At 40.3% G+C, this 13,972-nt stretch overlaps 2 protein-coding genes across 3 annotated transcripts in view; both read right to left on the bottom strand.

Moving 5' to 3' along the window:
• Positions 1 to 7,930, bottom strand: part of TCAIM (T cell activation inhibitor, mitochondrial) — a 37,217-nt gene extending 29,287 nt beyond the window's left edge. The window contains exon 1 of one of the 2 annotated variants that reach the window (XM_068982347.1): positions 7,855 to 7,930. In XM_068982347.1, coding sequence (XP_068838448.1) covers positions 7,855 to 7,882 — 28 coding nt within the window. In that variant the 5' untranslated portion in view covers positions 7,883 to 7,930. Of the gene's footprint in view, positions 1 to 7,345; positions 7,440 to 7,854 lie in introns of those variants that run through there. The other variant, XM_068982348.1, reaches the window with a different exon arrangement.
• Positions 7,931 to 10,172: 2,242 nt separating this feature from the next.
• The window catches only part of TOPAZ1 (testis and ovary specific TOPAZ 1), a 62,687-nt gene continuing 58,887 nt past the window's right edge, over positions 10,173 to 13,972 (bottom strand). The window contains 2 exon segments of the mRNA XM_068983103.1: positions 10,173 to 10,392; positions 13,389 to 13,572. Of these exon segments, the coding sequence (XP_068839204.1) occupies positions 10,173 to 10,392; positions 13,389 to 13,572 (404 nt within the window).

Here is a 13,972-nt window from a genome sequence, read left to right as displayed (position 1 = left end):
GAGCAACAGAAACTCTCATTCATTGCTGGCGGGAATGCAAAGTGGTACAGCCATTTTGGAAGGCAGTTTGGAAACTTCTTACAAAACTAAACAGACTCTTACCATATGATCTAGTAACCACACTCCTTAGTATTTATTCAAATGAACTGAAAACATGTCTACACACAAACCTGCACACAGATGTTTATTGCATTTTTATTCGTAACTGCCAGATCCTGGAAGCAACCAAGATTTCCTTCAGTAGGTAAGCGGATAAACTGTAAGTACATCCAGCTAATTGAATATTACTCAGTACTGAAACAAATGAGCTCTCAAGCTATGAGGAGATATGGAAGGAATTTAAATGCATATAACTAAGTGAAAGAAGCAACCTGGGAAGATTATATACTGTATGATTCCAACTATATGCCATTTTGGAAAAGGCAAAACTATGGTGATAGTAAAAAGATCAGTGGTTGGCGGGGAGGGAGGGATGAATAGGTGAAGCACACAGGATTTTTAGGGCAGTGGAAGAACTTTCTGTAGTACTATTACAACAGTCGATATATATCATTATACATCTGCCCAAACCTATGAAATGTACAACGCTAAGAGTGAACCCTAATGTAAACTATAGACTCTGGGTGATAATTGTGTCAATATAGGTTCATCGATTGTAATAAATGTACAACTCAGGTGTGGGACACTATGTGTGTGTAGGGAGGAAGTGGGAATCTGCACTTTGCTCACTTTTGTTGTGAACCTAATATTGCTCTAAAAAACAAAGCTTTTTTTTAAGTTTAAACAGATAAAGGGGAAACATGATTTTAATCACATGAACTTTTCCAATAATTCAGAGCTTCAGCAAGAATTTCAACTATACTATAGTTCCCATGTCAACTGATCGAGTGACTTTAAAAACTCTGAGCAATCTCTTATTAAAGTCTTGAAATGACTTATTATTCACATGATAATTACCAGGTAAAAAAAAAAATCTTTCTCCTTTCTTCCCCTGGCTTCTGAAGCTCGGAGCTTTCTACACTATTCCATTCTTAATAGCCATGTGGAGCAGCATATTCCCTCAAAACAAACGACCACATGGCTCAAGTCCTATTCTGTCAAAATTTTAAGCACTAAAAATGGTTTAAAAATTTTAAGTTGATGTTTGGTAGAAACCAACACAATTCTGTAAAGCAATTATCCTTCAATTAAAAAATTATAAATTAATTTAAAATAAAAAATGCTCTCATAATGCAGTTAATATATATGAACCAAGGCAATGTAATGAAGCATAACTGCCACTAACAGAAGACGTATTTTAAAGAAAAGTCAAGAATTACCTACTTAAAAAGTGCATTTGCAAACAACAGTGGATGCTTCCATTTATTTTCTGGTTGACTGCTGTGGCAAGACCCTCTTGGATACAGAATGTGTTTATAGGCATTCATTTAAATGTTTAAAAAGGTTTTACTTAACCATTCACCTTGCTATTTTGTTTGTAATAAATTCAGATACTAGAAATATTCCTACCATTTGGAAGATATCTGAGATTAAATGGAGACAAAATGAGGGAAGAAGAATCATTTTTATTCAAGTTTCAGTGCTGTCCATGATGGACTGAATTCTTACCACATTGTTAGAAAATTAACTCAACAGGACTTTGCTGGTGGTACAGTGGATAAGAATCTGCCTGCCAATGCAGGGGGCATAGGTTCAATCCCTAGTCTGGGAAGATGCCACAAGCCTTGGAGCAACTAAGTCTGTGTGCCACAACTACTGAGCCTGCACTGCAACTACTGAAGTCTGCAGCTAGAGCTCATACTCCACAAGAGAAGCCACTGGAATGAGAAGCCTGTGCACAGCAAATAAGAGTAGCCCCGCTCACCACAACTAGAAAGAGCCCGTGTGCAGCAATGACGACCCAGTGCAACCAAAAGTAAATAAACCAAAGTAACTGAACAATCGCGACTTAGTTAAGAGAGAACAGGTACAGGCTTAAAGTTTGCAAAGAGAGCAGAAGACTATACATATCCAACCCCAAACTGGCTCTCTCTAGGTGTAGGCTAGGAAGCCCTTTACTTTTTATATTTCCTAGTTTATTTACCATGAACATGCAAAGTATGTTCTTAAAATTAAAAACAAAAACAATGCTGCTGGCATACAAAATTAAACAACAAAAATGACATGAGTGTTGTTCACTGAGTATTTAAGACAGGCCCCTGGCCCTGGGAAACCTGTCTAGTGACAGCCCTGGACTGGGGTCCCAGTGGAGTTCAAGAAGAAAAGAGTCCTTCACATTCACACATGATGATATTTCATTTTTCATATTAAGAACATTTATGCCACTTAACTGCAAAGATGGTAAAATGAGCGAAAACTGTGGATAAGAAATGAGGAATAATACTCTAGAGGCATATGGTCAACCAAGAACACGAATGGGAAACATGAAAATAATAAGCAGCCACACTCTAACCACTATGCTTTTTCTTGAAAAGTCCTAAGTACTGAACAATGGAAAGCACATAGGCCTCCCATTGCAACAACATGCCTGTTTTAACAGTCTGCGGCAGCAGTATCTTGTAAGTTCAAGAAATCACAATGCCTCCATCTGATGTGCAACATAGGGGATCCAAGTTATGCTCTGCAGCCCACTTTCCAGAGCAAGACAACAAAACAAACAAAACAAGGACTTCCCTGGGGTCCAGTGGTTATGAATATGACTTCTGGGGTAAGGCAGGGGGCACAGAGAGAAAATGCCAAGTATCACATGAAGAATTTTAGATTCTGATGAGCTGTTGAAATGATAATTTATTGATTTCACTTGTTTCTATTTTTATTTTATTTTTATTTAAATTTTTATTTTTACTTTACTTTACAATACCGTATTGGTTTTGCCATACATTGACATGATTCCGCCACTGGTGTACATGGGTTCCCAATCCTGAACCCCCCTCCCACCTCCCACTTCATATCATCTCTCCGGATCATCCCCGTGCACCAGCCCCAAGCATCCTGTATCCTGTATCGAACATGATTTAAAAGCAAAACACAATCTGGTTTTAACTGTGTTTTGTGATTTACCACTAGAGAAATTTAAATTACATCTGGGGCTCATACTGTATTTTTATTGAACGGCACTGATTTAGGCCAACTCAAGGCAAATTTAAGTGACCATGATGCTGCTGGGGAAGGCAGTCTGCATGATGGTTAGGGAGGCTGGAGTCTCCGAGCACGCATGCTCAGTTACATCCCTCTCTTTGCAGGCCCATGGACTGCAGCCTGCCAGGTTCCGTCCATGGAATTTTCCAGGCAAGAATACTGGAGTGGGGTGCTGACCTAGGGATCAAACCTGTGTCTCTTGCATTTCTCGCATTGGCAGGTGGATTCTTAACCACTAGTGCCACCTGGGAAGCCCGGAGTCTCTGCAATCCATTTTCAAATCCTGACTTCATCACTGACTAGCTGTGTGAGAACGGACAAGTTGTTTCACCTCCCTGAGTCTGCTCCTCATCTAATAAATGAGACAGATGATCTAAGAGCAGTCTGTTCTGCTACCAAAAAAAAAGTTTCTTTAATGTGAATTAACATAGCTTATGTGCATCTGGTCAGCAGGGGTGAGAAGTTATATCACATGCATTTTCCCCACCATGTTAATGATTTGAGATCAGTGGTGGGCTTTCGCTATTACAAAGAAAGTTTTAGCTGTAAACAAAACCCTGAAAAAAAACCCCTGAAAACCCTTCAGCAGTTCCTTCCTTTCCGGTGAGTCGCTTCAAGTACCTTTGCATTTTCCACTTCATCAAGCAACCTGGGGAGCTGCAATAGCACAAACGAGACAGCTAGAGATTCCCACATGTCTTGTTTATTGAGAGGTGTGTATTTTTTTGATGAACCTTGATTAGTATATTATCTTAAAGAATGTCTAGGTTTCCAGGAATGTGTTTGTCATAGCAGAAACACTTGCATAACATGCACTGTCATGTCAAACTGAAATAGAATAACTTTTTATTAACTGAGAGAATATTGTGAGCTAACACAATATTATAGTCTGCTAGGCAGGAGTAGTTAAGTCAGAAACTTTATCTTCATTGTAGAAAATGTCAAGTCACAGAGAAAGACAAATACCATATAATATCACTTATACGTAGAATCTAAAAAAAAAGACAAATGAACTTATTTACAAAACTGAAACAGACCCACAGACACAGAAAATAAACTTACAGTTAACCAGGGAGAAGGGGGGGTAGAGATAAATTAGGAGTTTGGGATTAACATATACACACTACCATATATAAACCAGATAAACAACAAGGACCTACTGTACGGCACAGGGAACCATACTTTATATTTTTTAACAACTTATAAACGAAAACAATCTGAAAAAGAATCACTTTTCTGTACATCTGAAACACAACACTGTAAAGCAACTATAGTTCAATTAAAAAAAGTCTACTAAACGACTAAATATTTTACTGAAATTTGTCTCCCTGTTATAAAAAGGAAAAATTACAATTCTAATACTAATAAATAAAAAATAATTGTAATAAATTACAATTCTAATACTACCAATAATAAGTTTAATACAAATGAAACGACGACAAATAAATGTAGCATTGTTGAGCTTTATCTGATGCTCACTAGGCTGAAGTTATCTGTGCTGGATATTTAAGAAAAAATGTTGAAAGACACATTTAAAATGCTGGAAAGCACTTGCTTAGTATAAAAATATAAGTTTTCATGTTAGTAGCATTTCTCTCTTCAAAATGCAAAGGAACTGATAGGGGTAAAGTCAAGTGTATTGTGCTGTGGCAATTGCCTTTTCAATGAATGAACATGGCTTTTTAAAGACAGTGTTTCACAGCTGGGAGGTGGAGAGGTATTATGAGAGGGAATGTGACTTCTTTTCCTTTTGCCAACAATTCTTCCCTTCCCCAACGGTGGCCATTCATATTTCTACAGGAAAATGCCCATGTACATAAGAAAGATTTTTACTTAATAATTCTGATAGACACTCAACCAAACTACAATTCTAAGATGTTCATTTCCTATTTAAATCACTGGAAAAAATTATTTCCCATTAGCCCTCCTTTAAGAGCACGCTCTGACAACTAGCTGATAGGGAAGGCGTGATCAGATCGGCACCCATTTTTTGAAAAAACAGGAGGGATAAGAAGGGAAGAAGAGGCTTTCCTGGTGGCTCAGATGGTAAAGCATCTGCCCGCCATGCAGGAGACCTCGTTCTATTCCTGGGTCAGGAAGATCCCCTGGAGAAGATAACGGCAACCCACTCCAGTATTCTTGCTTGGAAAATCCCACGGACAGAGTAGTTCATGGGGTCGCAAACAATCGGACACGACTGAGTGGCTAACACACACAAGGGAAGAAAGAGAAGAAAAGGAAAACAGGGAATATCCTTTAGGGCAGTGGTTCTCCAAATTCAGGTTCGAGAATCACTGCCTTAAGGCATTCCATCATTTTACAGGATTGAGAGGTCTGTTAGGAAACTTTTAAGCTTTAATTCTTTAAATATACCTGTTCAGTACAATTTGAGGGAAAGATTTTTACATGGTCAATTGTATGCTCAAAATCAAATGAAGATTCTAAATTTTGCTTGACCTTGTTCTGTTTCCTGTATGGTTAACCTACTTCTTGAGATTAAAAAAAAAAAAAAAAAACTAAGCGGAAATAAGGTTATAGGCCAGCAGGTTGGTACAAGGGCTGCTTGCCTTTTTGCGTGGCATAGATCTTGGATCAGTTCTCATCTTTTCAAGACCAAACATCCAATTTTATCACTTCAGCCAGAAATAAACAGGCCCTGGGAAAATGAAACGTAAGAGGCTGATAACTCTCACGATCAACTTTTAAATTTACTATGAGAAATATAATTGCTAAGAAGACTAGAAGATTCAGATCTACAGGACCAGCGACACAGAAAATCAAATCACTATCAGCTGACTGAAGGGCAGAGCTGGGCGCTCCCAATTGCAAGTGAGAAATAAGTCCAAAAGGCGGAGGCACCCAGGTCAGCGGCAGGATTCTGGTCTTCAAATTCATACCTGGGCCGATCCTGTCCGCATTTCACCTGGCCCACTAGTTCTCCATTTGGAAAAGGCCTCAGGCATGCTACAAAAAGACTAAAACATTCCTCTGTCTTACCACACTTGGGAGAAACTCAGGGCCTTAATTACCCAGCTCATCAACAGGTATTTACCCGAACACTTATGTACCAGGCTCTATCTAAACACTGCGAATAGAAAAATACCAAGATGACTCCACCACTCCAAAAAATTTACAGTCTAGGAGAGAGGGAGGAATTGGAAAAAGAGACACAAGCAGATGATTATAAAACACTGCAGTAAATGAAATGACAGAGCAATGCACAAAGTGCCAAGGGCAACTCCCAGGGACTACACTTAGAATGGCGGTGCTCTGGAAGGCTTTTCCACCGAGCCTGCATCCTCTGCATGGTGGGAGGAAGACCAGGAAAGATGCCCTTCAATTACAAACCTTAGTAAATGGCTGCTGTAATACACGTAATAGTGACAACACGAGCTTCTATTTCTATTTCATAAAACGAAAATTTCTGATTTTAACCCAAATTCTGTGCTCTTTAAAGTGAGGCATTAAATCTGGGCAGTTTCAAATCAAATTGGGTAGAAATAGATATCGAAATAGGTGGAAAAGTCAAATGATGGGTAGTTTAAAAACTGTTTAAATTACTTTCGACAGAAACCATGTTTGCCACATAGAGGTCTTAGTACTGATCTTTAGTCAGGTAGCATAATTTTTATTTGAAAGTCATTTCCTTTAACAGGGTTAATATCCTTAGGTTTACTCTCATTTAAACTGTGGCTTTCCTTAGTAACTATCTTCTACTGTTTTAAAAAGTAGTATGTTCTATCAAGGAGAGATAAAAGCAGGGAATTTTTCATTGCTCTTCAGTTTAATACTTCTTAGGGAAGGGAAAAGGCAAAGAAAAAGCAAAAGCAGGAAGCCTTTTAGATAAATTAATAAATTATAGCAAAATATCTAGGTTTTTAAAGCTTTCCTTTCGTATATCTTATGCTCTGAGATTTGAATCATAACATTTTTCTATGATAAGTCAAAGACTTCGGGGAAATACGATAGCGGAAACAAAATCTAAATCGTCTCAAGTTTCTCATTTCAAACAAGTTAAAACAGATGCGACGCGAGTACGCTGGCCGCTAGCATTGCCTGAGTTCAAAAGTTACCACGTCGAGCTAAGGTGACTCTGACTGCTGCTCAGCCCGCACACCCCCTCCGCCGCACCCGCCTCTCCCCCACCCCGCTTCTGCCCTGAGCAGCCTGAAAGTACAAACGGAGTCCCTTCGGTCCTGCAGCTTACAGTTCTAGCAGGTCTCCTCCGCGAGGGCTTGCTCTGACCTGCTCCACTTCCCACTAGGTATCAGGTGGAAGGACGGTCGCTCCTCCAGGACTGTGCGGGACGCGCTGGGCCACACGGGGGCGCATGCGCACCGGGGCGCCAGCCGGCCCAACGAGCTCGCGCCGCTCCCGCCTGCTCTCGCCCCACCTGGCGACTGGCTCTGACAGGCTCCTACCCTCGGGGCTCTGTGAGCCTCCACCCCTGAAATCTCAACTGCGCGCGTACTGCTCTGCCAGCCCGTCAGCACCCGGCGCCGAGGCTCGCCCGAGAGGAGCCCAGGCTCGGGAACAGGCCGCAGGTCGTGCTCTCATTGGCTGAAGCGCGCCAGGCCTTCCTCCCTGGGGCGCCTGCGCGCAGCCTTGGACGCGGGTTAAAACCCTAGCGGTTCTCAGCCCCGCGGTGACGTCGGCGACCCAGTGATCGCTTGCCTTCCCGCAGCGTAGAAGCCCCCAGTCCCTCCGTTTTCTTACCTCCTGGCCTGGAGGGGGCTGTGCGCATTCACCGGAAAGCTTTAGGAGGCGCGAAGGAGCGCTAACGGATATGAAGGACTAGGTGGTAGGGAGTCGGAAGGTGACTGGGCGGTAGGTAGCCAGGCTTGGCCCGAGGGTCGCCGGAGAGGGCAAGGAGTGAAGGGCGACCGAGCGCGCGCATGCGCTGGCTCTGCTCTCCGCCCCGGCCCGGGTCCCCTCAACCTGGGAGGGGAGGAGGCTGGCTTGGCGGATCAGTCCGCAGAGTGCGCGGGTCTGTCGCCTTAGGACGACTCTCACTTGACAGCTCCAGATTTAAAGGTCTTACTGAGTGTCCTTTGACTTCCGTTACACAAATACCAATGAAAACAATTTATTGTCTCCGATTTGCATTTTTGACTTTGGCCCCTTCCGTATCTAGATGTTTTGAGACCTTGAGCATTCTCCACCGTCAGTTTGGGGTTTTTACTGTTAGCTGTATTTCGCTTCTATGGCTTTGGTTATTCCCATAAACTGCCACAGATGAAATAAAGCAGATACTATAACCGCTCTCCTCTTTCTCCTATCTTTTGGTACTGTTGACCGATGTGGGGGAAATAACCCCAAACCCAAGACCTCCCTTTGTTTTAGCCCTAAGGGTTCTTGACTACTCATTCGTTAGAAACAATCTGGTCAATCTGTGGTCCGTTCCATCCAATCCCATTTTCCCTAAAAGCTTAATTTACCATCTTCTGCATCTTCATCCTTTCAAATCCAACCTTGCCACCAGCATCAAAATGGCCTCATATTTCTTTTTCTCTGAGTTTTAGTTACCAGCTACAGGAAAAACAAGTTTCTAACTGTCCACTTACTGTTCAGTTCGGTCACTCAATCGTGTCCGACTCTGCAACCCCATGAATCGCAGCACGCCAGGCCTCCCTCTCCATCACCAACTCCTGGAGTTCACCCAGATTCACGTCCATCGAGTCCGTGATGCCATCCAGCCATCTCATCCTCTGTCGTCCCCTTTCTCCTCCTGCCCCCAATCCCTCCCAGCATCAGAGTCTTTTCCAATGAGTCAACTCTTCGCATGAGCTGGCCAAAGTACTGGAGTTTCAGCTTTAGCATCATTCCTTCCAAAGAAATCCCAGGGCTGATCTCCTTCAGAATGGACTGGTTGGATCTCCTTGAAGTCCAAAGGACTCTCAAGAGTCTTCTCCAACACCACAGTTCAAAAGCATCAATTCTTCGGAGCTCAGCCTTCTTCACTTGTCCTCAAAGGTACTTCAAATTGATGGTAATGTCCAAACCCAATTTATTTCCTAGGTACTGAATTTCAGTGATGGCAATTAGTCACCCAGTTTGTTCATATTGGAAAACGGCCTCTTTATGGACATCTTCTGCCTCACTTCCCATATACTATTCATGAGGGTATTCATTCTACATTTTATCATAGTAAGGCATTTTGCTAAGTGCTAGGTTTTAGCTTTTTTATTCTTGTGAGGTTATAGACTTATTTCAGTAATGCTGCCATTACATAATTCTGGGAACTCCTTTAAGAAATACTTTCAGTCCTCTTAGTCACCACTTAATTCTTTTTAAATCAGTCCCCTTACTCAGACATTTCTCTAAATGATTTAAATTATGGTTTGAAGTATCAAATCAAGGATTGAGGATGACTACCTTGGAGAATGACTGCTGCAGATTCTCCAGATGGCTTCAGAAAAGGAGTTTAAACTTCCTAAGGTAGTTTGAAAGGTACAGTTCTTGTTTGGATATTTAAGTTCTGGCATATTTGTTTAAAATACTGTCTTTAGTCATACCTAATGTACACAATTACAAATCTTCAAGAAACATTATTTTAAGATGCACTGAAGGAAAATTTAAGAGAATAAAATTTTTGGTATAACTCAGAATGTATTCTGGAATTTTAGTGTTTGAGTCATTTTCCAGTATTATTTTTACTACTCTAGAGTACAAATGTAGAACAGGCTTTAGACACTGGACTCAGTGTTCACCAAATTTACTTCAGACCCCTAACGGTTGTTCTGAAAGCTCCAGACACCTGCTTGCAAACTTTTTCCTTTATGTCTCCCTCTTATTAAATGCTGCACCATTCCTGAGTTTACCTAAAGAGAAGTCAAGTAATCTCAAAAATCATTTGCAGTATGGCAAAACTTCTAAATTGCATATATCAATCAAATTTTTTAATGTCTGAAAACTACTGACATACTACACATCAATAAAGAGCAAAAGCTGAATATAGTGAAAACTATCTATTTTTATTGCCTTTTATTTTCAACAATGATTACTTGAACTTAAAAAAAAAAAAGCCTTTATAACTAACAGTTATTGAAAAGCCAAACCTTTCCGGCCCACTTCATATTCTCTTTCAACCATTTCAGGGCAGAACAATGTTCCAAACTATAAACCTGTTCCTTATTAACATTGACGGTCATGTGCTTAATGAAAAGCTTTGGATCTGATATACGAGCAGCCATAATTAATCTTTCCACTGCAGCTTGATAATCATCCTTGCTCCGAGATTTGTTTTCTTCAGATCTACAAAGGGAACACCTCACAAAGTCAGAAACTCTAAAAGGAAGGTATATAGTTTCTTTAAAAGACAGTAATTTACATGTATTAGTTCTAAGCTATGACAATCTTTCAGTGGCTTTCATACTTGTTTGACTATGACGCACAGTAATAAAGACACTTTATATTGTGACCCAGTATGAACCTGCTACATAAAAACTGAAATAAAAGTTTCACAGAACAAGACTTACCCTTATGACCCTATATTCTATTCTGGTTTATTTTTTAAAATAAAATGGTTGCAACCCTCTAAATTGATTTCACTACCCAAACAGGCTACAACTCGCAATCTGGAAACAATCATCTAGAACACAACTTATTACCTCTCTCTTTGTCATTAATAACTGTATAATTAATTATTATAATGCATAAAGTAATATTACATTTAATCAAGTTTGGAGATACTAACATTCCATGTTTTACCCTGATACAACTATTTTTAATTGTAACTATATACTTAATATGAAGCTCACATCTGGTAACAGAAATAGTTGCTGTATGCCTTTACTCAATTTCCAGTTATTTTCTTCAGTTCTGATTTAAGGTATTTCACTAACGTGCTATAATTTGCTTTTTTTTTTTTTTTTTTTAGAATTTACTTTTAAACTAATTTTCTACCAGTCTCCAAATTAAAAACAGACTCATACATTATAGCTATTTCTCCTGTGGGATAGGGAGTAAGAAGTATATAAAATAGAGATGTAGCTGTTACTAGCATCACCTTGTCCTCTGCATTCACTGCGTCCTGCCCTGGGCACACAGAGGGTCCGGCAGCAAAGCCCAAGTGTAAGTGTACCTGCATTAGCACCAAGTGTGATCCACAGAGTGGGGGGAGTGAGGACTTCCACTTGGAACAGGAATCAGTGATCACAGGGAGCAAAGATTGGTCAGGCTGCTTCCAGTACATTCTAGCTTAGGATTAGTGTCTGAAATCTGGGCATATGCCAACTATGTGCAGTTTTTGACAGTCTGAAGATGAATTAAATTCTCTCTCAGAGGTTAATGTAACAAAGCAGGGCTCAGTATGATAATAATAATAGAGAAAACAATATTGGTTTGGACAAAACAGAGGCTCTAGGCATGCCGCTAGTTATGGACTGGTGTCACAAGTACCACCTCCCCCCCAACCTACATTCAATAATGAATAGAGACTGCATATGTGTGGGGAATGCAAAGTTTTAAGAAAACCAAACCCTCATTAGGATAATGGGGAATGCAAATAACTCATGCTACTGTAGTGCACAGTCATAAATACAAGGCCCAGTGTTCTTGCCTGGAGAATCCCAGGGATGGGGAAGCCTGGTAGGCTGTCGTCTATGGGGTCACACAGAGTCGGACACGACTGAAGCGACTTAGCAGCAGCAGCAGCAGAAAAGAGCTCTAGCAAAAAAACTAATTTTAGTGAGTTTAAAATGTTTCAGGTCTCTTGCATTTCTTGAAATTTTGACAGCAGAGACTGATTATTTCCTTGTTCCAGATTTTAAGGATGTTTACTACAGTGAACAACTTTGAAAGACAAAGATAGCTTCTCCTTTGGGAGTCAAAGACAGGTTTGCTTACAGCCTTACAAGGTGGAGACGCCTTTCTACCTGAAGAGCAAAGGGGCAGGCATGCTGATAATCCATTAGAAAAGATCTGGGACCCTAAGTTCAGAATTCCTCTCCTGTAATGGAACTCACTTCATGTACAGGTATCCATCAGGGTTCGAGTGTGGGACTTGGGAGCAAGAGGAAGAGATGCAAATCTGCAGATAATCCTGCTGCTTGCTGTGCCACGGGTGATCAAGTCCTGTCTCCAACCTGCAGGTCTTGTGTCTTATGCCAGGACCTGTGAAACTGCGGCAGGCTCACTGATAGCTTGCAAATAGGTGAAATGTCAGAGCCTTCACAGATCTGGTCACAAAGGTCAAAAAGGGCACTGTAGCTTCCTCCTTGTTTTCTCCTAGACCACCCACTCTGAAAGAAGTTAGCTGTCATGCCATGAAGACACTTGAGGAACTTATGGAGGGGCCCGTGTGGTGAGGAGCTGAGGCTTCCTGCTGAGAGGCATGAGTGAGCTAGCTGGGAGATGGATCCTCCCGCCTCAGTGAAATCATCAGGTGGGAGACTGCAGGTCCTGACCACATCCTGACTCCAGGATGTGAGAGACTCTGAGCCAGAACATCTGGCTAAGGTCCCCCAACATTCCTGACCCACAGGAACTAAGATAATTTCTGCCATTTTAAGCCACTAAGTTTTGGGATAACATGCATTGTTAAGAGATAGCTAACAGAATATTCAGTCTGAAGATCTGGTTTTTAACACCAGTAAACTGAAATAAAATTCTTGATAAAATACTCTCAAACAGGAGTCCTGTGAGACCCTTATCTTACAAGTTTCCTGGATAAAGCTGACAAGAAATTGGAATGGTGCACAACTACATCCTGGGTCTTTGAACAAAATGATCGGAAAGGATGCCACTCTGGTCCAACAGCCACACAGTAATATTCATGCACTTCTTACAACATTTTAAAATATTGAAACTAGGCTGATGGCTTTATTTTCAATAGGATTCTTGACTGAATCTAATAAATGATCATGTATTTCCCTTTTAGACCTGGTTCTTACATCTTTTGTGTTGACCACAAAAAATAACTTTCAGGTACCTATTTGAAAACCACCAGTAAAGGACAAAGGTCCATATCTAAAGAAGGCCCATCTCTTTGGCTATCTAACAAGATCTTTGCAACTGTTAGTGTTTATTGAAAGGTACTAACTTATTTAGTTTTAAATCTCAAATAGGTCAAATCCTTTCTCAATGTGTTACCAAAGTTTGCCAATACACACATGCACAAGTACATAAACATATATATATATGCAAATGCTTTATATATATACACAAATAGATAAAACATTTACATCCTAGGGCAGGTGTAGGGAGTCATGACCTACTGTCAGGATGCAGTTAGAAATATTTCAACCAACCTTTTTAAAACTATCTGCAGCATCTGTGTAGAAGTTCCAGGACTCTGAATACTACTAGCATTAGATACCAGGAAGATTTCAATAGCTAAAAGCATTTCAATTTCAGACAAATAGGATGGAATCAGTAGAAGTTTTCGGTACAAATTTCCTTCCAATGGTGGGTAGCAACCCAGTGAAAGAGCACCTGAAAATCAAGTAATAGATCAAACTTTACTAACACTCCAACAGGTGAAAACACAGGCTTCCAAAATATCTATAGGTGATAATTATTTTTGTTTCAGAATAAATCTTCACATTAGAGGCAGATTTATTGCATTAAATTATATGGTAGTGAGCTTATCCTAGTACATTTGAGATCATTCTTTGTAAAATGTTTTTGAAATATTAAGTATGAAGTGAGAAATTTTCAAAACTGCCCACTTACTTTAAGCCATAGTCAATACAACATAATAAAATATTTCCACTAGATGTGATTATAAAGACTGAAAGTTTTTTCAAGTGTTTGTTAACCTGTGTGTGAAGATAAATCCAAAGAGAGTTCCATCAATATTTAAAATGTCAACAGTGTTGGGAAATGTGATGCT

The sequence above is a fragment of the Capricornis sumatraensis genome, chromosome 10 (genome assembly GCF_032405125.1).
Source record: "Capricornis sumatraensis isolate serow.1 chromosome 10, serow.2, whole genome shotgun sequence".
In the NCBI taxonomy this organism is placed as follows: Eukaryota; Metazoa; Chordata; class Mammalia; order Artiodactyla; family Bovidae; genus Capricornis; species Capricornis sumatraensis.
This window is presented reverse-complemented; position numbering and strand designations above follow the sequence as displayed.